General features: G+C 39.3%; 1 protein-coding gene across 3 annotated transcripts; it reads left to right on the forward strand.

Annotated features, from left to right (window-relative positions):
- Positions 1-5553: 5553 nt before the first annotated feature.
- fndc4a (fibronectin type III domain containing 4a) lies at positions 5554-27853 on the forward strand. Of its 3 annotated transcripts, none has more exons than XM_051409624.1 (7): positions 5554-6204; positions 13252-13367; positions 14941-15145; positions 21879-21968; positions 24076-24209; positions 26028-26159; positions 26799-27853. In XM_051409624.1, the coding sequence occupies exons 1-6, from the start codon at positions 6129-6131 to the stop codon at positions 26118-26120; spliced, it is 714 nt and encodes a 237-aa protein (XP_051265584.1). In that variant the 5' UTR covers positions 5554-6128; the 3' UTR covers positions 26121-26159; positions 26799-27853. The 3 variants fall into 3 exon arrangements, with proteins under 3 accessions (XP_051265584.1, XP_051265585.1, XP_051265586.1); XM_051409625.1 differs by having other exon boundaries at positions 5555-6204; positions 26028-26140; XM_051409626.1 differs by lacking the exon at positions 26028-26159 and having other exon boundaries at positions 5563-6204.
- Positions 27854-27893: the final 40 nt, after the last annotated feature.

Genomic DNA, 27893 nt, shown 5'->3' on the forward strand with positions numbered 1-27893 from the left:
GTTCGTTGATGGGTGTGTAGAGTCACTCATATTTTCTTAAAACTTTACACTTTAGCATCTTTCAGCTCCTTGTTTTGGTTTTAAGACCCGCAACTTAAATGTTTTGAATCACTCATCAGCTTTATTTTCAGACACAACAGACAGCTGTTCATTAAGAGCAGAAAAACACTTTGCTCTCTCTGTTGCTCGTCAGTACGGAGCACTTAATGCTAAACATGAAACAAAAGAACAATGAAGACAAAGAAGAGAAGAGGGCAATTTCTTACTTGGCTTATGTTGTATAGATCTATACAGTAGGCTGATTATTTTCTCTTTTTTTCTGACCAAAATTAAGTTTTATGCAGAGGCCATTCATGCTAATGGAATTTTCTTTGATGGAGCCAAAACAAAAGAAATCTGCACACAGGGGCACAATTTATGGAAGACTGCTTCCTTTCCTTGGCCTGATTGGGAAGGATTTAGGAAACCATCTGCTATTTTCTCTTGATATACGAGCCTGTGTCAATTCATTTACCGTTGGAAGCCTTAAAGTCAAAGGTAACAGGAACCCCACCAACCCCCACAAATGTATCTGGTGATTGACCACCACGGTTGTGCTCAATGATGAGTCAAGGGCACCGGTAACTACAGGGAAATTTAATTACATGTGTGCTGGTGCAGTAAAAACTACTGAAGGATACTGCTGGCCTACGCAATGTGGGCTGAAATGTGACCATTCAATGTTCTCTTAGACCTTCTGTCTCTATCTGATCAGTTTTAATTGAATAGTCTCTAATGAAGAATCTAATTAATTAACAAATTCTGGTGTGAGCAAGCATCGAACTCTCAGCTAAATAAACTTAATACAATCACAAAAAACTTTCACTGAAAACTAAGCTACATGATAGCTACATTTCACACAGCTGCAGACCTGTGTAGCACCTGATATCTTGTGTCTGGGACATATGAGTCTTTTGTTAGCCCAACAATGAGACAGCTCATCATCCCTGATCAGTATGCAGCAATGCACTCCTGCCCGTTTTAAGATCCCTGCTGTCACCATCTCCCTTTTCCTAGTGGTTTGTGTACCAAATGTCACCGTAAATATTCATATATGTGGCTTTGACCTTGAGCAGCGGTCTCTTCCACCATGCTTACTCTCTTCCTCTTCTTTACATTCAATGTCAAAGAGAGGAAAATAAAGAAAAACAGAACGCAAAAGTGGAGGTGGGGTGTTTCATCAACACGTGATCTGGAGTGAAAAACACAAGGAACAAAAATGTAATACAGTATTTGTCTTTTGCATTTACAGTTTCTTTAATATAAGATATAACTCTTTGCAGTATACCATGGGAAGTATGCACAATGCTTTAACGCCGTCATGCCATTTTACTAAATGGTGGCTGATATGTAACTGCTTTATTTCCGAGCCAAAAGACTCTTTGGTCTTTGGAAGGTGTCATCCAGCAAACTGTTTCCAATCTTACACTGTAAGTACCTGAGAGTCATCAGGAGGATGGACAAAATGAACCATAAACAGTCCATGTCTGTGGTCACTTATTAAATCCCATCTTTCTGCCTTGTCATTACTTTAGTTCTTTTACTGGGCACTGAACTCCAAGCAATTCACATTTTGAGTCTTTTCTCCTGCCAGGTGAAGTTATTTTTGGTACTTTTAACCCTGTCCACACAAAATCTTAAACAAAAGTTAAATAATGAAAAAATTAAATTAAAAACGTGAAGTATCAAGCAGGGGAGTTCAAAACCCGGAAGAGGTTTGAAGGTGACCCTCTGCCTTTTAAAAAGGTCCTCTGCATTTTTACTTGCTTAATTTATTCATTAAAAACAAGCTCTTTAAGACACCACCTGCATACACTTATTTCTATGTTAAAGTGTTTGAGATTAATCCAATAGTCCAGTAATGTGAAGGTGACACATTGGTGTATACAGTGGGAGCTAAAGAGGACCAGGTCTACACAAACAAACACACACACACACACACACACACACACACACACATGCAGGATCACTATATCTTCTATGTTAAATAACTGTGACAATATCTCCTTTTATATAATCAACAGGGATAAATAAAATCAAATTCAAATAAACACATTTGGAACATGACAGATGGTGTCTATGAAGGGGCACTCGAGCTCATCGGACAGAGCTGTGGGGACGCGCCACACAGAAAAACATGTCTGAAAACGTTTGTGAACCTCTGTCAGTGTATTCATACAATACAGAGACATTAATTGTCTCTTGATGCTGAGGTGATGGCAAGCTGACACCATAAGAAATCTCAACCAATTCTACTTTTAAAGTACTTGACGGCAACAAATGAGATACTACGTCTGTATATAAACTGTATAATACAAAATCTACTGTCAACACAGGAAGTCAGGATCTGACTCTGAATGGAAAGACATATCAATTCAGAGAAAAACAGAACAAGAATAACCTATAATTGAGACAAATGTCAGTTCTACAGTCATTCCAGTCCTCTGCCTGTATGTCTTGCTTTTTAATCATATCACTGTCACGGACTGTCTGTTACAAAACATTCTCTGATTCAATATTTCCAAACCCGCAGGTGTGTGTGTAACATACAGTATCACACAAATCATCAGTCACAAATGGTGCTCCCACACAGAGTGAAAATCCATCCATTATGGTGATCTGTGCACAAATACTGAATGCATTCAGTAAGAGTCCTTCATTTTGTGTGTAACCTGGGTAAAACATCCCGGTTACACACAAAATGAAGGACTCTACCTCATGCTGTTAACAGCAGAGCAACAGGAGCTACCGGTGCAGTCAAGCAATTATGTTGAAAACAAACAACTCAGTCCAAAATTAGAACAAAGCAGAAGTGAAGTGCAACATGTTGAGTGCTTCTATGCAAAATTAAAAAGCCATAAGCCTGAGTGTTGTTAGATCATATGATAGAAGCATTTGTGACCTTTCCAAGTCTATTTAATGCTGCTATAAACCATCCCCAATGTATCTACCACTTTGATCAATTTTCTTCTATTTTCCACTCACATCCATTATTTTTGTAGCCCTTTTTGAAAACTTAAAATAGACTACAGCAACTCTTGACTGCTACCTTTACAGCCTGCATTCTGATGGGTAGACCCTGATGTAACAGCAGGGAAAGTTATCTCATGCCTGAAATATCATATATATAATATATATAAAGCAGTTTCACCTAAAAAATCTATGTTTCTCTGAGATCCTGCTAGCCAATGCTGCTTCTAACGTTAACTCTGCTAATTTCTCTGATCACTTATGATCCAGACTTTTACCAGGAGCTGAATTATCCGCAGAAGTCTCCTCCTATACAAAACAAATGAACCCTGTAATAAAACTGGTAAAAACACAGAAAAAAACAGGTTCTCTTTAAAAATCTGTGTCTCTCCGACGCCGTTCGGCGGACAGAGGACGACCCAGAGGGGCTACGAGCCGAGCTCTTAGTAATGTTAGCTCAGCTTGTTTCTCTGTAACTTAAGATCCAGATAAAATCCTCCATCTGGTTCAAATTTAAAGTTAACAACCAAGAAAATGAATCACAAAAATGTGGCCTAAAACTGAATAAAAAGTCAATTTCTGGACGACAACCGCAATGCTTGATGCATGTGCAAAGGGGATATGACAGGCGAAGGTTTGAAAATATTCATAACATGGGATAATGCTAGTACACAACTCAACAAAATATATAGCATAGGTCTAGTGTTTAGACATTTTAAGGCAGAAATGTTACACAATATATCTTAAAATAACATGAAACAATTACATTTGTTTAAAGGTTTGTTGCTGTTTTTGTCACAGTGATACAGTAGACCTGTACTGATTACAAAACGTCAGCAACCTTACTGTTGTGACAGATTTATGTCCTGTAATACTTCACATTTTTATGAATATAGGGAAGTAAGTAATGCTGCCAAGGCTTTCTGGCTCATGTAACTGCTAAAGGCTGTAGGTCTAGTGCGCTTGTTGTATTTCTCTTTAATGTGGGATCCAAAGATGGCTAACATCTTACAGCACTGAAACTGCAAGATGATTTTTTTATGGGCAAAGAATATAAATCCCCAGCATAGTAGAGTCCTGGGTATAGAGCTGTATGTCTGAGCTAAGGGATTCTCTCTCCTTTGAAAATCATCACAAACCACAGGAAATAAAGTAGTTAGAATCAAGAACAAATCACATATCACTGCAAAATTATTGTATCCAGATTTTGACTCTTACGGTGAAGCAAAAGCGTTTAGAGCAACAGGTTATGTTGCAATGAAACCGAGCTATTGTGTAGGCTAACTACTCTTAAACCTCTAAAACTGTTATGACATTTACACCAAGGAAATTCTGATGATTTTAGATGAGATCAATAACTGGGAGGAAGTAAAGTTTGATACACAAGTTGAAAAGACATGGAACAGTGAGTCTGTTAATTCTTTTACAGGTAGGAACAGAACATAAAACAAAATAATAGGCTTACACACAGTGAGTGCTAACCACAATAAACCCATGTGTCAGTGTCTTTGTTGAAGAAAGCTGAAAAGCTCTTATTGAGATAAATGCCACAGAAATGTCAGCTACAAATAGACAGCTGTCATGGTAACTCCAATATCTAATATCTAGCTTAAACGTCATATTTGGTTGTTTTTTTTTCCAAAAGCCTCCATCTGTCTGCTCTGGTGCACAGAGGACTGGCGAGGACACAGGAACCATGGCAACACCTCTAAAGGAGGGATGGGGGGGGGTCCTTTCTTGACAACAAAAGGGTTTTGTTAATTTAACACATAGATGTGAAAATAAAGTTTGAAAGGGGTCAAACACACATCTCACTCAGGAGTTATTTGGGTTTCTTTCATTGTGGGTATAAGCTCATATTTGTATGACATGATTTCCACATACACTCACCTTCTGATTCATAATTAGAAGCTGTGTGATAAGCTAGTCTCCCACACATGTGATGACTTATTAGTTGCCTTGTGTAGACTGCAGTATGTCCCTATAGACGAGCAATCTAACGTGAAACGCTTGTCCCATGAGGCAATGCTCTCAGCTTATCAATGCGATTCATCTTCCTGATAACACGCTGTGTCTTGGGCGGCGCGGTGTATGATGGGGGCGACAGCGACCTGCTGGGGTTGTATGCTACAGAACATTTGGGGGGCAATGGCTGGAATAAAACACTTCATGCTTTCACGCCTCTGTGTTTTTTTAAAAAGACATACACACTGGGTGTTTTACAGTCTGAGTCCAGTACTTTAAAACTCAGCATGCTTAAACGTGAATACTTCAAGGTAAACAAAAATGAAAAAATATGTTTTTAGTATTAAATATATTTCTACTGTAAGTGGGGGGGGTTAAATATCCATTTTGTGATAGAAAACATCTCTCTGTCATTCAACACAACACCCCTCACCTTATTGCGGTAAATATTAGCTTCTGACATTGCTACTGAAATATTAAACCAGCTTTGAGAAGCACGCTACAGAGGCTGTATCCCAGCAATGAGTGCGCCCCCCCCTCCGACGGCACGTGGATGATTAATCATGGTATGCCGCGCGTGCACTTGAGCTGAAAGTGCTAGAAAAAAAAAAAACCTGAGGGGGTCTTATAGGCTACTCGGTGGGGGGGCTACTACCGGAAAGGACTGCAGGATGGCCAACCCCGCGTGCGTCAATAAACAACATCCAGCTCGTGAGCACTGAGCTGCGGAGCGCGAGCGCAGTCTCCAACTTGAGGCGCTGCCCGTGGTGCTGAATCCCCGGGACCGACGAGCCCCGTGAGCGTCATCTTTTCCCACGACCTCTTCATACCTGAGCTCTCGTGTGAACCCGGGGATGATGGGAAGTCACCCGTTTCAGCCAGTCTGCGCGAGGACACGGTCGGAGGACTTGTGGATTTAAAGCCCTGAATTGAAGCATCAGTCTCGGCTCGACAAGATGTTTCTGAAGACATCATTTGTTACGTTCTTTTAACTGGTTCAGCCAGTAAGCGTTCATTCATCCATCCGCTCATTCATGAAAGGAGATCTAACATGTTGTAAAAAACAAAAATGAACTGCTGTGATTTAGTTGCCCTTCAAGCGTTATAGGATATCTGCGTTTTAATCCGAGAAGAGCAACGATACCCACCGAGACATGGCTCGTCTGCTTGTTCTGGTCAACTCCGTGGTCCTGTTGCTTTTTGGCAGCGACATGTTCTTGGTAGGAGCAAGTAAGTATAACAGGTCACTGTCTGTTTGAGTCTAATGAGGCTTTTGTTTCTTATGTATTTGAATCTGCACCTGATGATGCGCCCTTTATTCACACACATCTAACACAACACAATAATGCTTTAATGGTCAGGTGTACTCACTTAATGTATGCTATTAATATCAAAAATCTACCCCCTGTTTTAATCAGATATAGACCAGAATTCAAGCATGTTTAAGTCCAAGATAGACTTTAAATGATCCTTTGTTTTACATTTAACTCTATAATAACTGTAAGAATAACCTTGGCAGTTTGCCCTACTTGTGCATCGAATTAAAAAAAACAAAAAAAAAAACACTGTTAGCAAGTTTACAGCAAGAAAGCTGCCAATAATTCCCTAAAGAGAGAATCTGTACTACAGTCACATCCAGCCTCTTCCCATTGTGCCACTTGGAAGACATCTTCCTTTTAAATCATGGCACTACTGAACAATGTGACTCATAAAAGCCCTCATTGGGGGGGGGTGTGCCACAGAAACACCAGTTGCAGAGCCAAGCCTTCTTTCCATTGCATGCTCAACTTCAGGTTATTCATGAATGTTTCCTGTTTCTTTAACAGAAATCCGCCTCTGCATGCGTGCATCTACAGTATCTCTGTCTCTTTTTCTGTCTACCTGTATCGCTTCCTCCCTTCGTCTCTCAAAGGAACTGAGTCCTACATGTGATAGCGCCTTGAGAGAGAATCAGATTGGCACTTTACAGTTTCTGTGGCTGTGTGCACTGTGTGCCTGATACAGATATTCAGAGCTTTTGTCATGTACTGCGCTGACATGTGAAATGCGATTGCATCTCTGATCTCAGTGGAGTTCTGCATGCAGGCTGTCAAGAGCAGGGAAAGATGCTATTAGAATAACGAACATGGCACTCATAAATAAAAATTTGGCTGTTGCAATGAGCTTCAAAGTAAGTGAAAATAAATGCTGAATCGATTACTGACAGCCCTATGCATGCTATGACACTGTGGGATTCACAGTGGCATTTCATTCAGAGGAAGGTCTAAATTAATTGTAAGCTTCTTTGGTTCATCATGAGGTTGTCCATGAAAATTTAATCTATTCAACAACACAGGAAAAGGAAGCATTTCAGTGAAGTCTCTCATAAGATTAATGGAATTTGCTTAAGGTGTTAACTAAAATAATGTAATGGTGGATGGTTAATGCTAGCATTATAAAGCCATTTTTTCTTCCATCTCACCTACTAAAAAAAAGCTTTTTGCATTCATCCATTGAGCATGCTTTTAAACATGAGTCATGATTACACAATAATCTAAATGGCAAAGGTCTTTCAATTAGCATTGGTAAAATAGCAGATTTGTAAAAACCTGCAGAAATGACATGTGGTCCAGATGATTAAAGTCAGGACTGAGCTTCCAATATCTAAATGTTATTGAGAAAGTCAATATAAAACAGTATAAACTCACAGGTGTTTTTTCTTGGTCCAAACAGACAAGAAATACTTGAATGTGGATAACTATATTTACTTTCTCAGTCTGAAAACAAGCATGCTTGGAAATTAATCCCATATGAGGCCTAACCAGAGCTTTGGGCACTGAGCAAATGTGAATTAGAATTTATTGGATTGATTTAGATGGCCAAGCTCATATCATTCTTCAAATTGGCAATCTGCTGTTCATAAACCTCTTGACAAATACACGTTCTGTGTTACAGCTGAATCCATCAGCGTGAGGGGCCGATGTTTGCTCATGTTGTCATAATTTCAGCTGCTGCCGCATGGCCAACAAAAGACAAAAAAGTCCTAGATTTTAGAAGACCAGTAAACTGTAGCCCACTGCAGCCAATAAGATTAATGCTACAAACCCTTATTGTATACAAGTTGTTCATAAATCAGCTCCTGCACGTCACTGCTCACTAGCCTTTACAAATTTGGGATGATATAGTAATGTTAGCTTGCGGCTTTAGAGCCTTAGAGCTTGGCCAGTGATTATATTAACCTTAGATTGGCACCTGGTCCCATCTGGATCCACTACCGTTTCACAGCCTCTGAGTCTAAGAGAAAGAAGACAGAGTGTACCTAAAGGAAGACAGTAAGTGCCCCTACTATAGCGAGGCTCTGAAATTCACAGAAAAAAGCATAAGACTTTGCCACGCCTGACTGGAGCCTCCATCTATATCCATATATACTCTTTTTGCTGCACTAGATAAATACTAGTGTTGTAGAGAATTAAGCAAAGATAACATAAAGTCGGGCGCCCGGATAGCTCAGTGGGTAGAGCTGGCAACTCATGTACCGAGGCTGAGTCCTTCCTGTAGCTGCCCAGGGTTCGAATCTGACCTGCAGCCTTTTGCTGCGTGTCATCCCCTCTCTCTCTGCCCCCCTTTCCTGTCGGCCTTCAGCTGTCACTACAATAAAGGCAATAAAAGCCCCCAAAAATATACTTAAAATAAATAAATAAATAAAAAGAGATAACATAAAGTCACAGCTCCCACATGGCATCAAACGTGAAAGAAAAGACAAGTTCTCAGGAGGGAAAAGAGTTCGGAGATGAAACAAGAAAATGGTCCTCAAAGGTAATACGCCGTGTGAATGCTCTGGCTAAGCTAAACCAGCACGACATTGCTTAAGAGCCCCACTACCAGGCGATTTGCAACACGGAGGCCTGTGAGCTGCTGTGTGACAACCTCCTGCTGTGCAGAGGAGAACATTTAGACTCCCCACGACCGGGTTTGAAACACATCCAGCTGTTTGAAGATTGACTGGGCAACACATCAAAATCAAGGCACCTGTTTATGAGTTACGGCCTTTATTTATAAGATGCCAGTGAATATATTATCTCACAAGGGACTCGGGCATTATAAGTATTAGAGAAGGATTACATTGTAAGTAGCCCTTCAAACTGTCACTAGCTTAGAGGTAATTGAGACTGAAATATGATCGATAATACAGGGAGTCCGCAGCCTCCGTAAACCAGTGTTTTGCCTTTTAAATGAGTTTGAAGCGATATGAATTATGCACCTTTGGGAGTTTTATTGTGTTGTTAGTGAACTGATCAATCATTTGGAACATTTATGAACATTTATTACAGAACAATGAGCGGAGCACTCATTCATTTCAGAACTGATATTGTTGTACAATTAAGCACTAGTAGCTTCAGTCTCTATTTGGAGAATTTACTGAGTCATAGAGAAAATGTCACTTTGTCGCACTACTAACTGTAAATGAGCGCACAAGGTTTTAAATTGATTTTTATCATACAAAATCACCCGAAAGAAAGAACTGGGTTCAAATGTGTTTAAAGAAGTTAAAAGAAGTTAATCTGCAGAGGATTTCTGATGCTAACTGGAGCCTATTAGCAGAGGTCACTGACTCTTTCCAAAAGAAATGCATGGAATTACGATGTCTGCTTGGCATTCAGATACAGAATCTATTCACAAATAGTGATGAGGGCTATTAAATAGTGACTTAAATAGAGGCTCCCTAGCTGCCTCAAGAGTGCTATCATTCAATAACACACATCAGGTGCAAAAGGCAAACACAGAAAGACACTATGTTGCTGTTTTTCATTGGCTACGCATTTCAACCTTAATGCTTTTCTTCGGGCGGGATCAAACTAAACACAGAAGTGGCTCCTGAAAATAATATAACAGAGATGACATCTGTCACATTGTTGTTCCTGGTAGATCTGACAGGTAACGTAATCTCCAATTTTCAACTCACAGCAGCTTTTTCTATTTCTGTTTAATCAATGTTATGGTTATCCAAGGTGGTCTGCGATCAAAAGCGACACAAGGCTTAGTCTTATTGTGATAAATCTTAAATATCATTGTTTGACAAAAAAAAAAAACCCATCTTCAATCGACCACTTCTCTTATGCTGTGAGCATAGGCAACCAATAAACAAATCAGGATATATTGCACAATTGTGCTATTCAAGCAAATATAGAGGACAAAATCTAAGATACCTTCGCTCTAACAAATTCAACCTGGGCTTCTTTTCCACGTGGCGTGTCAACCGTTCAGAGATCCACCTACACTTTCACTATCTCTCTGTGCACTCTGGTTAGATGGGGAGTAGCTAATGTGCTGGGCTTTGGCTATATACGCTATGATTCATCCTGGCAGTGCGCCCACATCCCAAGAGGGTCTTACCGTTTGTTTGCACTGACACACGCCTCGGCCGCTGTGACCTACTGCTGTTTGATTTCTGATCTTACATAATGAATTCTGTGGAGTGGGGCTTACTCAGGACACGTGGACAACAACAAATATTGAAGTATCTACAATGACACTTAACACTACAGAAGGGAAAATCAAACAAGCTGGAAGGGAACACTGGGAAGAGGATTGGACTATCGGACAATAAAAACATTTGCATTAGAAATTCCCATCATCTGTTGTTTACTCATAAGCCAACAGTGATTACATTTTGGAAACATTGAGAGCATTTTTTTCCTATTTATCATGAGCTTCTAACATATTAAATGAATGATAACAACAATTTTAGTGTGTGTAGTTTTAGTTCCTTATGTTCTACAGTCCAAAAAGTCACCTTTCTCAGCTACTTGGAAAATATACTTGTCCTGCTCAACCACGTGCAATGGAAACAACATCATATAGAAAGAGGGCACTTGTACATTAGTGATGATTAATGGCCTGCTTCAGCTGAACCGTTACTTGCTCCATCACCAGTAAATGACGCGCATACAATGCATCATGGTTACTGACTGCTTTTTTGCCCATGCGTGGCTGTCTGTAACCCCCATTACCTAAAGGACAATGATCTTCAAGAGAAATTAACGTGTCCTGTCTTAGATAAATGTTGCACCTGATTCTGAAGGGCGTGTGCGCTGTGTGACACATGCCGCAATCTACATTTGAAAACGTTTGCATGACAGCTATTCAGATTTATCCTGAATGAATATCCTTATAATTTTGGGGATGGTGCAGTTGCATGAATCAAAGCTTCCGTGTGGCTTTTAGAAATGCAAGGCTGTTCATTATGAGAGTTTTATAACAAGATATGGAGAAAGAAATATGTAATCCTGCTGTGTCAAAGCCATATCCAACATTCAAGGAGGCATTTATTAAGTGGGGCTTTGTTAGATTTCAGCCAAGCATGTTGTTATGTAAGTTTATTGATACTGCAATAGATTTAGTTATAGGATCATTAGCATGACCATCAAATGGTCATATCACAAAAGTAACAGTCATTTAGACATTGCCATGGCGCAAGGACACAGGAACCATTATTGTAAATATATGTATGACTCATTCGCTGCAGCTCTCCAAAGATCAAGGACAATATATATATATACTATATGTGACTTGCCCTCCCTCTTAACCTACTGTACGTCTATCCTAGCACATTACAGCACCTGCTTCCAGAAATAAGCTTCTCATTACATGGATAAAATGAGACAGACGTAACCTCTTAACCTCTTGATACCAGTGATACCAACAGCCAAGCCCACTTTGCTCCCCACTCTCTCTCCCTGAGTTGAAACATTAATTTCCTCTTGTGCTCTTTATCACAGGCTAAGCATTAGTCTGGCCTCTTGTTCATCTCATTCACTGCCCTCTGCAAACCAATCTCTGAGCATGTCAGGAGCCTGAGGAACCGACCGGCGTGCCTGTGTTTGGCCTTGACCCCCCTGTGGTTCATAGTACCACAAGGGCCGAGTGAGGGAGACTGATACCCTCTCCTCACCTGAGGGTCTTGAGATATGCCTCAATGTCACCCTTTTGCACCGAACACAGAGGCCATCCTTGATTGTCTCTGAGATAAAACAGACAGAAGTGCAAGAGGCAAAAGAGAGTAAGAGAGGCAGAGATAAAAGAGGAGACACGGGGAGATAAGAGGAGAGGGATGTGAGAGGGACTGATATAGAAAACGGCAAATCATTTGAAATAGCTCCCAATTTAATCATTTTGTCTTTCATCTTTCTCTCTCGAGTGCACTTTTTGGATGTAATATTGTCCTTGTACAGCACATGCCTTTGGCTGTCATCTCAAGACAACTGTGTTATGGGTTATTAAGCCTGTGCCCTGTGAGTTAATACAAGCGTTTGAAATACAAATTGACTGTACAAAGTGTCATTAAAGCTCGCTTTGTAGTGAACTGCTACCGAAAGCTGTAACTAGAAATCTTACTACTGGTGCTTAAAGAGCAGCTGTGATACTGTTGTTACAACTCATTAGGCATATTATTCCATCTCTTCGTATTGTCTTCTCTGATTGCATCCCCATAAGAAACTACTCTTTTTTTTGCCTTTATCTTTCACATATCTGAGTTCTCAAGATATTTCCACTCGCTCGAAACTCTCAACATAGCATCAGTTACTTTCTGTGATAACACATGAAGTCCATTAGGCCTGCGTTAATGACAAAAGCCCCTTAGGATGGCCTCCAGGTCCCCATCTGCCCGGCCGATCCCATCTTACCTTTCCATCTGACCCGAGCGATTGCTTGGACACTGTGAAGCCATACGGAGCACTCTATTAGATCTGTCACCCTCTGTTTCTCTTGGCTTTTGCGTCCCAGGCTTTTGTCCCAATTCGCAATCAACATGTCCGTGGCAAGCAAATCATGATAGATGGCCGCGAAGTGACTGGGTGAAGAAACGTGAACCTGTCCAAAAGAGGTGGACATGAAATAGACAGTGAGGTTACTGATAAGGCTGTTTAGAAGGAAAACGGGACAAATTGATGAATCTTTTTTTAGTAATTCTGTTGGTGCATAATGAAATGCAACAAAGCCATAGTTAAAGAGTTAACTGAGGTGTTTACTTTGGACTTAATACTTTTTAATCTTATTGTTTGATCAGAGGATTTGATACAGTGATGTGTTATTCTGCTGCACCGTAATGATACATACAGTGTTTCATAGCGCTGCTGCTGAACTTTGAGACTTTTAATTCAAAACAAACACCTGCAGTGCTGAGACAATGCTTGAGACTTTCCAGGTGCAGTGTGGACACAGATGGCATGGATAATCTAATATCTAGAGAAATGGGCGGATTAACAGACCCCTCTGTCACTGTTTCCTTTCCTGTAGACCGGCCACCAGCTCCTGTCAATGTGTCCGTCATGCACCTGCGGGCTGACTCGGCAACTGTATCCTGGGAGGTTCCGGAGGGAGACATAATAATTGGCTTCTCTATCTCTCAACAGGTAAGTCCTAAACTTCTAATAAGAATCAGGGACAGCCCCAAAAAGAGAAAACTGCATTAGTTTTTATTTTTGGCTGGAGCCATCTGTGGTTTGGCATTGAGCCTTAATCGTGTCCTGTTGAAATGTTGTTGGCACACCACGCAGCTGGGAGGTAGAATGAAGAAGTGCACCTGGAATTCATTTTCAACCATGTCACATTTCTTGACAGCCTGTGGAACATATTGGGACAAAATCACAAATTAAATATATATCAATGTTTTTTTTTTCAGACAAGGAAATGCTCTTTTTTTATTCTAATAATGTATTCACTGACTGAAGTCTATAGAGGAGTTTTTGTGAGCTCAGCAAACACCTCACTATGTATCATGAGTTTGTTCAGCATACTGAGTGAGTAGTAGCACATAAGCATAAGATCCTGGTCGAATAAAGATTTGTGTTTGTCTGGATGTATATTCTTATGAACCCCTTAAAGCTTTGCTTAGCATGCTGAAAGGCTGACTAAATCTTGCCTTCAAGCCCGGACTTGGAATAAAACTTGGCATGGTCGATTTGTCAGGAGAAAACAAGGGTGCAGCAGGGAATGCACAGAAGTATGTGAAGCTGCCAAACGGCATTTTTTTTAGCATGAAAAGATTTCAAAGGCTTAGAATAGGAAAGCCAATGAATGCTAACACTGAATGACAGAAGGCCATATGCTGCTGTAATCATGTTTATGCTTTGTGCAACTCAAAACATTATGCAGCCATTTAACTTTGCTACTGACTCATGTGTCTGATGGGGCTGTATGTAACAGCCAAACGTCTCTCCTTTGGGCTGTTCATCATGTTATTCAGCTGAATTTAAACATGTTTGGTAATTGCTTTGAGAATACATGGCGCTTTAATCATTGCATTATACATTGTTTACAGAGAGTAAGGAGCTTTTTTTAAATCAGATCTCTCAATCAAGTAGGTCCATAAAAAACACATAAGGAAAGGACATTTGGCCCAAAGCCACTTGAAGTGTAGATGGGCTAGGGAGCACACTAAGAAGAGAGCTCTGTATGCAAGCTGAAGGAATAATTCTCGCAGCTTTGGGACTTGATTTCTCCAATAACACTCTGAAAGGTCAAAGGCAAAGTCTGAGACTTTGGAAGCTTGTGACTGAAGGTACTTGCAGTCTAAATTAATCAGAAAATTGACTTCACAACTTTTCAATTTCCAGTCAAGACTCCATATGGCGAAAATGGTGTGCCAACTGTTAACATAATAAAGTACTCAGCATGCCATTCTCCCGCACTTTGAATATTTCATGGTTGGTCACCTCTGTTTCACATTGTTATAGCCCATATAGAGACACGTGATTGCTTTTTTTGTTTGTTTTTTAGGATGTTGAGTGCAATATTGCCCTGTAAAGATAAAATTCATAAAGTCAGGCAAGAAGACTTTTTACAGAAGAGAGTGTCTTCCTTAGGGACACATTTGCAGGGCTGGTGTTTCTGTGTTGACCACCTCATTTCCCACTGTATTGATTACTGTATCTACTCAAAAGATCAATGTTTTGTGTTGTTCTCTATCCTTCTTCCAATCCCTAGAGGCAGGAAGGACACACGCAGAGATTCATTCGGGAAGTCAACACCACCAGCCGTTCTTGTGTTCTTTGGGACCTGGAGGAGGAGACTGACTACATCATTCAGGTCCAGTCGATTGGCCTCTATGGGGAAAGCCAAGCCAGCAAGAAGGTCCATTTTCGCACCCTCAAGAAGTCAGACCGCTTCCCCTCCAACAGCTCCAATCAAGGTAAGCTGCTGTGAGATACACCTTCTTCAAACAAAGGACAACAATCAATCAATCCTGCTAACAAGTATCGTTTGTGTAGCCGCAGATATAGTTTATAGCTTCTTGCCATGGAACTCCATTATTGTTTGAAAACTATTAACAAAACTAAGAGTCTACGGCCATGGTAGCAGCTCTGTGAGGCTGTACTCAGCACTTTGAGTTGAGGATGGTGCTAGATGAAAAGTCAGGAGATCACCAAAGCCATTAGGACCTCTGGGGACAATGGATGTACTGTATTATATTGTAATTGTATGGACTTTCATCCAATAGTTGTTAAGATATTTCAGTCTGAACTAAAGTGATGGACCGACCGACAAACAGACCAACATTTCCATCCCCTGAGCTGTGCTACATGGCTAGAAACTATTAAAAGCAAACAAAAACACGAGGCTGCACTTGGTGACACATTGCTTCATTAGCTGAACATAGCCTGTGTGGTCAAATTAACAAAGCAGAGTCAACAAGGATGACATTAAATGTTTGTTGTAATGAAGAAATACACACTTGGCCCAGTGCAGTGGTGTTGCTCTGTTATGACTTTTCATATGTTTTTGAATGATTATGTAGTTCTATGGCACAGAGGTATAAGCTATATGAGGCTTTGGATACAATACTTGTTAGAAGGATGAATTCATTGTTTGTTTTGGTGTCTTCGTGGGATACAAAATGATATCCTTTTAAGAAATCATTGCCAGGTATTGTGTGAGTTCAGAATCTCTCTCCAAGTCAACAAGGTGCTATAAAGTTTGTCCAACTGCAGTATAAATGATAGGTCACAATAGGTCAATGCAGCAAAAAAAAAATTCAGTGTTTAATCTCACTCTGTTACATAACATAATGCTTTGCTCTTAATTCTACACTACATGCTACAGCCACAGGCCTTTTTCCCGAGGCACAGACAGGAACAACCCATTACAGATGCTTTTCCTGCTGTTGCGCTAAAGCCTCTTCTGGCTGTTGAATGCTTTTAACCACCCTGACATTGAAAATGAGGTACAGTAAAGGCTAGTGCCGACATAAGTGCAAGTAACCTCCTCTCACAGCGTCCCTCTGAGGGGGCTCTACGTGCTTCTTGCAGGTTTATTTTCTCCTAGACACCAATTCATTATTGACAGGCTCTTCAAGCATGGCTGCAGGCAAGCTCCTCTGAATTTATGCAACTCTATATCGCTCTGGGTGCCTAATCAGGATTCTGACACACACTCTAAAACACTTTGGATTCAGTGTCTGCGCCGCGCTCATGGGTTGGAAGAAATATGAAGTGACCGTGACCAATAGAAAATAAGTTCAGTGGCTCTCAATTTCTTACAGCACAGATGAGGAAATGAGAAAAAGCTATTTGCTTTCTATTGTAAGCATTTTGGAAGAGTCTACATTACAGAGGAGACTCCTTTGCTAATCTGCATTAGGTCAGCCATGATGGGATGAGCCAAATACATTAAGTTAGAAAATAATGGCAGCTTGCATTTGACACTGTTCTAGACCCAGGCCTGAAACTATTTTTCCTCTGTTATCTTACAGTCTAGTTGGGGTTGTAAATACAGTATAGGAAGTGCTGATGCAATTGACTAATAAATGTTTCTATTTGGCTGACTCAGATTTGGTACCATTAGTTAAGCTGGCATGATTGGCAAGAGAAAAAGAAAATCAGGCTCAAGTTCAACACAAGAGCCTCTGTTCTGTCTATTAAGATAATACAGAAGCAAGCATTACCGTCTATTCCTGTCGCTTTACATCAAACACTGAAATTATATTCTGTGCTTAAGTTTTAAGTTAAAAGCAAATGACTTTAGAAAGATAACTAACCATCAATATCTGAACAAAGTGCTGAGCTTGAGAAGACGTGCGGCCCGTGCTCTACTACTTTTTCAAGACTCTTGGAAAAGATTCACCATGCAACATTAATCAGGATTTGTAGCCCTCCACCCCCTGAGTCATCCAAGTGGGTCAGAAAAACAGCCCATCCAGTGAATGAGCCTCATTTGTGGGAGTTTGTTTTTGTAAGTGTAGAAGCAATCAGTGTCAGCTTTCCATAAATCTAATGCCAGCACTGCTGACTTCTCATGCCCCAGTTTTGAAGTCCAATCACATCAAGTTTATTTATGTAACTCTTGTCAAGTTTATTGCTCAGCTTCTCTTTTAATGTTTGGCTATGTGCCTTTGTATATTTTGATTCTGATATTGTTGGCAAATGTATTGTGGACCGTATGTTATTTTTATACCAATCTCAGATAAATAATCTAGCTGAATGACTACAGAGACAAACACAGTCCGCTAATTAACTCTGCTGGTCATGTGATGGAAAATCACACCACTGTACCACCATCAGTAAAACAACATAAAAAGTAACATTAAAGTGATGTAAGTATTACACTTACTGTACTAGCTGTAGCTACAACAACATCAGCAACGCATAACTGACAGTACTTCAGAGATACTAAAGAAGTATATCTATAGTAGTTAAGCTGATACTCACATGCATTGACTCAGGTAAGTCTTGAGAAGGACAAAATACATGCATACATGCTAAATGTTTGACGTTTTATCTGTGTTCAATCCTGTATAAAATGACCAACTGCTATAAGATAAGGTACTAGCATTTGTTCCACAAGTGCAATGCTGTAGCAGGCTGATGTATCCTATTGTAAACTGTGGGTTTCAAAAATGCTGCATAAATGGTAGGATCTCTCGTAAGGGAATAAATGGCAGCTTTTTATCGTTTCCATCAATTCCAGTACAAGCAGAAAAAAAATACTTGTGTAAATATACTTTTAGATCAATTACATGAATTCACTCATCTGAACTTCCCTTCTAAAATGTACACTTTTTTGCATTAGCTAGCTAATGTGGCATCTGGCAGTGAAGTTGCAGATTGCAACCGACTGAATACTGCTCACCTTCTAAGTCTCTAGGGGAAACTACAGCGGGCGTTAAATTCCAGTGTTTGGTTTGCCCGTTCTAGGCTACTGTAGAATCATGGCAATTCAACACAGCATACTTCGTAGAAGAGGATCGGCGGCGTCTATAGATAAAAATGACACATTCAACAAAAACACAATATATTTTCATTTGATTATACACTAATGAAAACAAATTAATATTATACTCAATTTCTGCTAATAAATCCTTACACACTGGACCATTAACTCCCACAACCCATGAAAAATAATATCTGTTATTTATTGAAAACTAAAGTATTCTTAACAAGCGTTTGCTCGTTCTAAAAGGATGCTTACTTCTAAAATAACAATGCATGTATTCTTCATACTTCTCCTTAATGCACCTTAATTTAATGTGACATTTTTTGTTCAGCATCTTGCTTCTAACCATTGTTTCTTAAAAGCCTTTTTAATCTAGCCGACTCCAGCATCACAGAGCCATTTAAAAGATCTTTTGTCACAGTCAAGTGCTTCCTATTTAAACTAAATTGATTTGTGGTATATACCCAGCATCCCCAAGAGCCAGAGCTATGATACCCATAAATCAATAATGCCTTTATTTTTTCCTGAATGCATTTCTTTCTGATAATGTGATTACATATTAGTGTATATGCCACTCAATGTAAACCTGGCCTGGCCAGATTCAGAATCCATTTATTTCATATCAAGCATTTCCTGGCAAGATACATGCCATGTGTTGCTAGGGAATTTGAATGTATATAGACTACACAATTTCCCCCCCTCCTCAGGATCAATATGTCTTTCCAAAGTCCATGGAAAGCTTTTAATCAGGTTATATATATTTATGTGCTTTGCCCGCCCTTCAATAGTGAGGTACATTGTGCTGTGGACTTCTGTCTCTAAGATTGTATTTGTATTAATTTAAGCAATCAAGTCTGTCTATGTACATGTGCAAAGTAAACATGTTTTTGAAGAACTCAAATATAATTAATCGAGGTATAACCCCAGCATAATGAAAGGAAATAAAGAGGATTTATAAAGTAAGATATATTGGAGAACTGTGATAAAAGTGGGGAAATGTTGTAGTTGTTATCTTGAATAGTCATAGTCAATACAAAATACATGAAACTGCTAAAAAAATTACCTGCTACCACTAAGCTGTCAAGCTGTTTCTCACAAGAGTACAAAAAGAGAATATTTTCAAAGGATGAATGCCTTGAGCAGTCAAAGCTAACTAGGTAGGTGGTCCCCTCAGACACAATTACTGTGTGATACTTCAAAGAGATGTCAAGCAGCCTTTGCTGAGTCAGAAGCTACACCTACTAGGCTGTCCCATTAACAGCACTGAGACAATAGAAAATATTATTTTGACTTCAAATTGGTAGACAATTTCACAACTTTCCATCTTTAGTTAATGTTTTATACATATAAACATTACGGAAATACTGCCACTTGTGCACCACTGATTCTTCATGTGAAGTGAAGATCTATTCAAACTGAAAAACCTAATAAAACAAGGTTTAATGTTTGTCAGTCTGATTGTACAGTTGTTTATGCAACTTTCATTCAGTCACTTTCAGTTTTCACAACCTATGGGATGTCTTTGAACTAATTATTCAACTGTAGTTAACTCTTGTTTTAAGGGCAGCAGACAAACTTGTGTTTTTAGGTCGAACCAGTTTTACAGTGTACTGAAACCTAAAAACGCAATTGCTCAGTCTCAAGGAGACATAATGCAAGAATAAATCACACAGTGCATCTTTGTGACACAAGCACAGAACCCCTGGTGTGTTGTTACACAGATTCCCGACACAGTTCACAGCCACAAACAACATCATGGGATTTGGGGTGAGCAGAAGCAAGGTCGACTAATTATCTCAACACAAACTCTTTGGTGCACCAGAGGTACCACAACCCGCTCATTCTCTACTAGTAAAGCATCACACAGCATATTGCATGAAATATGTATGATACAGCAGCAGCACATGTTATTCAGGTCATCTGGAAATTCTATTCACTCACTCTGTGAAAACCCATTGCATCAAATATGAAAATATACATATTGCAGCATGCTGCACAGTCTACACGCACCAAAGCACTTTCAAGTTAAGTAGGGTCATTAGAACAACTACAAAACTGTAAACAAGAACAAGAAGTTCAGTTGGAAATACAAAACTCTCAAAGATACATTCATTACTGAAAAGCCAAATCATCCCAATATTTCTACCAGTAGATTCTCTATGCATAAACATAACTCGTATCTTTTTGTGTGCCGAAGAACTATATTATTGAGTGGATTGCTTCAGACGGACAGAGGACATGTGGGATTAATAAACTGGAGAACAACTCGCAGCAGCACTGACCTGAGTCCTGATCTGGCATTTAAGGGTCATGTGCAGCCTGCTATGAGCTCTAGAGCTCACTGTGCAGTGGGAACACACAGAAGATGATGCAGGTGGATTTTAAATTCACACTCACATGTATGTAGGTTGAACAAGCTGGTTGGTGATACCAAGCAACTACACTATAAAAGATGGGGTAGAAACTCTACAGTCCTCATTCTGCAGTTCAGCTGAAGCTAAAATGAAGCTTCAGCGAGTTAGCCAAGTCAAGTGAATATATATGCCTCCTGATAGTCATGTGTAGGTTTATTGACAGTGTTTTGTCCTGGAAAAAAACCTACCTGCTACTACCAAAAATTATCCCTTTACTGTTCCTTAGAAAGATAACGCTGCTCAGGGAAACGAGGGAATTTCATAGCACTTTTATTAGCCGCCATGGAGATCTCACCCTCTTAGTTAATAGATAGGAGGTTTTTTTTAGTTAGAGTTAAAGACAAATGTTTGACAAGCTAAATGTTTTCTGTAAAATTAAAGTATGTTAGTAAAGCTGTGAGAAGCCTGTGCTGTTTGCCCGATATAAGTTGTTTTGTCACAGTTTGTTTCCTGAATCTCTACAAGAGAAGTTACCATGACCCAAAGTTAGAAATGAACATACTTTCATTCTTTTTATACTAACTTCCAAGTTGAGTTTACACGCAGCCCTGCGTACAGCAGTTCTTATTCCATACTGATATATTACCATCAAACCGTTTCTGTGATTTGTGGCCATTTTAAATTTCCAATGTGATGTACCCCTTTCCCCCTTCTCTCCACTCACACCCATACACACTACTACCAAGACTAAAAAACACGCCAGTATAATTGACCCCACTCCCTAATAGTAATAGCCATCATGTGAAGAGAGGTGACAGTTTGGCATTCTGGGGCCAGTTTCTTGACAACTTGATTCACTAAAAGAGGCAATTGGGAAGAGTGGTGCTCTGGAACAGTTCCATCCATGCGGGTAAAGAGATAGTTTGGAGAGTGGAAATAGGCCCATAGTCAATCCACTTAAAGGAGGATTAATGCTACATGTGGTAATGCCCACCCCATTTTCTGACGACTACAGGTTTTGTTAAATGGCATATTAGTCATGAGAGATAAACTGGGTCCATTTTTGTCTGTCCTCACTGACAGAATGTAAGTTGAACATCTTACATTATCAGGAAAACCAATAAAATAGCTCTGCAAGCAACACTACCTTTGTGATGATTATAATGTTCAGCTGTCACTGAGACACACTGCTGTTTCAGTGCCATTGTTTGTGGTGTTGTTTTATTGAATTGCACTGTAATTAATCTCTAATTTTGTCTCTTTCAAGGACAAAATATTCAGTACTTTGTATTCAGTATTTTGTGTTTCAAGAGTCTGTATTTATAGTACGACCGCTGTCCTGTCTGTCCTTTCTCCTAGATGACCCCACTGTGCAAGGCCTAGACAAGTCCCGGCATCTACAAACAGGAGAGATGATCATTATCGTGGTGGTCTTGGTCATGTGGGCAGGTAGGTTTTTGTAGACTGTGTGTGGTTAATAATATTTAGGACAGAAGAGAAAGAAATCTGAACTGAACAGCAGGAAAAGCACCATAGGGCCTGAAAACCTACCCAACAGCTTCTTACAATGAGCAATAACATCCTACATGAACACAGTATTTTCTGACATATATGAGAGTGACAGTTTTGCAACATTTAACAGGCAACTGACAATCAAATCTGATCAAACCACATATGATTATACCAAGTAGCAAAGTTTTTTTAGAGTAAAACTCTCAATAAATAATAACTAAAGTATTGTTTTCCCAAACTGGAACCCAAATGTTACATTATTTTTTCATGAATATTTAAATACTTTGAAACCAAGCTTTCGGGGGCTGATGAATACAGAATCCTGACTTATTGTCACTGGAGCTGAGGCTACAGGTTTCACTCAGTTTCAGTTTTTTTATATTTGGACACTGATAGATGAATGTCATCAATAATCTAGCTTAAACACCTGATTAATGTTTTATGTGTACTTGCGGTGATATTGTCTCTATAACAACCCTAGTTCCTAGTCCTTCAGCTTGACACAGGTTATTAATAGGCCAATTGTCAATAAGCTAGGAGGTATAATTGGATTTTTTTCAACTGATCTGCAAAATGTTAACAAAAAATGTCACCGTTTATTGTCAGCCTCAATGATGAAGACTAATGATGCACATCTGAGAGGTCTCACACTGTAGATTACCTTGTAGCCTGATCAATACATTGACACACCAATCAATAAGCCACTAATAAAACAGTCATCCAGGAAGTATCGGATCCCCATTAAGAGGAAGTTAGTGTCCGAAAAACCAACGTAACTGAAGATCCTGTCCCTTTTAGGCTTTTTCACAACGGCGATGTCGAACCAACATCACGCTTCTCTGAGCATTCTCTGCATCTAAGCTCCCCATCCCAGTATGATTTTCTACTCCTTTGAGGAAGTGTGCTGATTAATGAAGTGTTGAGGCACAATGAGAAGTGGCATATCTGACAGGCTGCCAGGAGCTGGGTTTCCCGCCCACGAGCACGAGAGTGAGATGTTAAATAATACTAATGAGAAAACCCAAAGTAACACGGAGGCTGTGAAGAGTGGGAGTGAAAGAATAAAAACACTTCATGTGGCGTATTCATGAGGGACTGCTCATTTGCAGCCAGTCCAGTTTAAAAACAAGATTTAACGTATTCCCTCATTTTGCGAGGCATCAAGCCTCTTCAGAAGTTAATAATCTGAAACACATTGTTTATTTCTGTACTTATTTATTCATCTCTATCTCTTCATCCTTTATCTCTGTTACTATTAGTCTTGGTCTGAAAAAAAAATAAAATTATAAAGTAATTAGATAATTGCTTTGATATGATACAATCTCATCTGCTACATTGTATAATGTGTGTAAGCGGCTGTTGGTTAGTGCTTAAAATGTAACTGAAGTTTCTGCTGAGAAAAATGTCACATTATATTGAGCACATTAAAACATTACAATAAAGTGTTAACACTTAGAAGCAGACAAATCGCTTCTCAAATTACACAAATCGCTTCAGTAATGTAACCGTGAAACAGAACCAGTGTAAATGTATGTATGTAACCATGAATGCCTCTCTGCTACAGACACATTGACACGTAGCTGCAATATTGCGGAGCACTTACAGGATGCATGAATGATAATTTGTGAATTAAATGAATGACGTTATGCTTCTGAGTATCAGCTCCCGAGTTGTCATTAGAACTGCATATCAGTTTCTGAATATTTAATGATGGCGTTCTCATAAAAATTCATAACCTCAGTGAAGCAGGGAAGTTAATTGTACAGTACTTATCCAAACTGAAAAGCAGAACTGCATTTGGCAGATTGCAAAATGTAAGAAAGCAAACTCCATGGAGAATTACTGTCTTCCAAGCTTTCAGATAAAGGCACAGCCATCGCTCTCTCCCTTGGGAGCAGAATTCCATTATCCACATGGCCTTTCAACGTGCTCAGTTAGAGGAAGTGCTGACATGTCTATGAGTGACAGTCGCCGCCTCATGACTGAATTCTTGTCCTCTTTTGTGTGTGTGTGTGTGTGTTGCCCATCCCTCACCTACCGGCAGCTGTTATTGCCCTGTTCTGCCGGCAGTATGACATCATCAAGGACAACGACTCCAGCAACAATAAGGAGAAGGCCAAGCCATCGTCCGAAAGGAGCACGCCGGAGCACCACAGCGGAGGGCTGCTGAGGAGCAAGGTGAGCACGACTCCTCTGAATGAATTCAGCTCCTAAGATCTCTTCAGTATTTTTGTCTGAATTAATTTACTGCATACTGAAAACATGCACACCGGTGTCATCCATGTATCCCGACACAAACATTGGCTCCAGCGATCATGAGCCCTCAGTGTCTCTCTGTAAAGACGGCAGTTTCACCATCTATATCAAATGATTGTCCTGACAGCACAGACCTTTTTCACAGCAGACATTCTGACTTGTCATAGTAGGAGGAACTGAAGCAGCTAAATGGATTTCAGCCATCAGTAATTTTATTATTTACACCTGCACTTTTCCTACGTCTCAAAATGTCTTCTGTGAAAACATGTTGATGTGTTTTATGTGTCTGATGTGCTGGAGGATGTGATGTTTTGTCCCCACCGCCTCTTCGGCAATTCACAACTACAAACTTGGTTACGCTGCATTTAACACAATTATGTAGAATAAAGGTACATCTGTGCTGTACAGGGTGAAAAACAAGTACGCCCCAATATGCCATGATTAATGATGGATAAATTGTGGGTTGCTGCTTGATCAGTAACTAAAATATTGCCATTGCGTCCGTGTGGTTTATTCTTCTAGACTTTCTCATATAAAATAGTCATAAATTAATAGCAAGCAGCTGTTCCCATGGTTAAAATGCAAGACATACATTGACATTTATATGATTAGCAAATAACACTTGCATTTGGAGGCAAAAATGCTTATTTTTATTTAATTAGTTTTTTTTAAAACAAGTACAATAAATGATTACTGTTATCACTGGTAAAACCTTAAAAGGTCAGTGTACAGTGTGTAGGATCTAGTAGTATCTAGTGGTGTAGTTGCAAATCGCAACTCATTCGCTTCATCCTCCCTTTCAAAGAGCGAGGGAGAAACTATGGTGGCCGCGATAAAGGCTAACAATCCAATCTAGAGCCAGTTTTTGGTTTGTTCGTTCTGGGCTAATGTAGAAACATAGCAGTTCACCATGGTGACATAAAGGACTTTTAACTTTAAGTTTTCCTTTCTGGTTTGGAAGATTTAACTAATTTTATTAACAGTAATATCTATATCATTCGAGAGCGTACTATATGTAAATGCTTACCACTTTCTGGTATATAACTAGTACAGTAAACATTACTGTAAACTGTTGTGCTGAAACATTACCTTTAAGCATTAAGTTTAATACTTGAACTCATCTTCTTATAGACAGCACTGTTGCAAGAACACATCTCAACCACATAGCTTATTTGCTCATACATGGCAATTCATTTGATCCTTTTCAAACAAGAATTATTGTACTGTTACAAATGTGATGTCTAAAATAAATATTCTAAATATTCTACAGTGGAAAAAAGCTCTTGCATTCAATAAAGCACCCAATGGAAGTGGTATCTCTCCTATAGATGTAATCACAGGAATCTCCAAAGATCCATCCCTCAGCCGCAATCTCCAACGGTGCAAACTACTATACAAAAATAATACAAAAACCATACAAGCAGCATGTCTCTTACACCATATATTTATTGCATGTGCTACAATAATACAGAGTTGGTGGTAAATTAAATTAAAGATTTTTGTCGATGCCTACAAATATACAAAATTGTGCGAGAAATGCCTTTACACAGATAACAGCAGATATGCAGTCAAAGCTCAGTAATGAGGCTGTGACCAATCGATAATCGAGGTCATTTGCATTGTGGGTGTTGACCTCTGGCTAGGATTTAACGCAGCGACATATTGAGTTCTCTTGTTTAAATTAGCTGAGGGGCAATCGTTGTAGGATTTCTCACTGTGTTGGCTTATCTCTCCTTCCAGTCCTCATTAGGTGGTCGGGTGTTGATGTGGGGTTTCTGTCACCGAAGTTCTGACGAGGACTTCACCAACTCTCTCTCTAGTATCAGTCAATAACACACTTGGTTCTGTTCGCAGTAAGAAAAAGCCCTTAAGGTGTTTATTATTGACAGAATGACCACACACACACTTGCCAATAGTGCGAGAGAGCGGATGTATGGAGACAGTTCAGGGCCACATTTTTGTCAATTTGAATAAAAATTTAATTTAATATTTTAACTATTGATCTAGAAATCATGAAAATATTATGTAACTGAGAAATGTATGTCTTAAAAGTCTCTCAATTGAAATCTCCTGTAAATGTGATATATTTCTAATATTTATTTGAATAAAATATTAGTTTTCATTTTAAATGTTCCTCAGTTCTTACAGAACCAGGCTGTAAAAGAGAGAGATTTAATGTTATGACAGAAAAATGTATGACATTTTAATTAATTGAGAAAAGAATTTGCTACCTGACATGACTTGGCTACAGTATGCTCGCATTAGCTTTCAGCATATCATTGAACAGCAGTGTGAAATGCGACAGTAACTACACCTTTTTACTTTTTCACACTTGCTAAGCCAAAATCTTCCAGCAGTTACAGGGAAAGCAGATTATTAAAGTCTTCTGGCAATTAAATAATACTACCTGGGTTCATGGCTCCAATTTCCTTATCCAGATACAGCATTTCTTTACTATAGAGAAGAAAGTAAAATTGTAATTGTGATTTTTATTTCTCCTGTCTGTTGCAGTTTCATCCCTCCGTGCCGTCTATCAACATCATTGAAGTCTGAGAAGAAGAATGAGGCCCGAGTTAAAATACTCTTTCTCTTCCACCATCAATGCATTTTCGACCTTGCTCACTGATGAGGATAAAAAGCTTAAAAAACGTCTAGTGGGTCATCATCAGCGAATAAGGTCGGCCATGGCTGTCTTGCAAAAGACACACATGCATGCAGACAGTATTCGTAGGAAAACACTAAAACTACAGATACACACTCCCTACCACACACACACACACACACACACACACACACACACACACACACACACACACACACACACACACACACACACACACTGTACACTACATTAGCTAACAGAAACCTACTCCTGCAGGTTAATAGAACATGAATTAATGTTAACCCATGGTGCAGTTAACATTGATGTCTTTGCCAGGTGGTATGTTATTGCAATACAAGTCACATAATGCAACGTATCATCTCTGGGAGGCCTGTCTTCGTGACTTTAAATACGCAGTGTATTTTTGATATCGGCATGCGCGATTAGACACCACTTTCACCTGTTATAGGCTACTCAGCTCTAAATAAATCTACATTTCTCCACTGCAAATAGTGTTAATATATTGTCTGATCACAAATGTATATTAGTGCTGCGGGCAGGTTGTTAAAAATGAGAGAAAGTAAATACATGTCTAAAATCCATTTCACTACAACAACATGTCTTAATTTTTTCTAATTACTGAAACAAACATTTTCAGGACAACATTGTATTTTTTCATATTTCATACATGACAAACATTATGTCCGTACATATTTCATTCATTTACTAAATGAAGTTGCATGCAGGTCATTTGCCTGTAGAATAGCATTTGATGTGCATTCTAAATTAGATGCTAAACTGGAGAAATAAACATGATTGCAGTACTATGAAGCTGTTAATGTTTTCTTCTATTTTACGAGCTTTTAGAACAGGACCTATATCATCCAGTAAGTAGCTGATCTTGTACATTTCCTGACAATTGTACTTCCTGAAGTGTAAAATAAACCTTTTGAATGTCCCATTATTAAGTTGCAGAGAATGTGGAGTGGAGTTTCTCTCGCTGA

This window comes from Dicentrarchus labrax, unplaced genomic scaffold (genome assembly GCF_905237075.1).
Source record: "Dicentrarchus labrax unplaced genomic scaffold, dlabrax2021, whole genome shotgun sequence".
NCBI classification, from domain to species: Eukaryota; Metazoa; Chordata; class Actinopteri; family Moronidae; genus Dicentrarchus; species Dicentrarchus labrax.

Bases quoted from the DNA above. Each gene is read 5' to 3' on its own strand.
- fndc4a (XM_051409624.1), top strand. From the start codon at position 6,129: ATGGCTCGTCTGCTTGTTCTGGTCAACTCCGTGGTCCTGTTGCTTTTT. The intron at 6,205-13,251 runs GTAAGTATAACA...CCTTTCCTGTAG, and splicing joins CATGTTCTTGGTAGGAGCAA to ACCGGCCACCAGCTCCTGTC. The intron at 24,210-26,027 runs GTGAGCACGACT...CTCTCCTTCCAG, and splicing joins GAGGGCTGCTGAGGAGCAAG to TCCTCATTAGGTGGTCGGGT.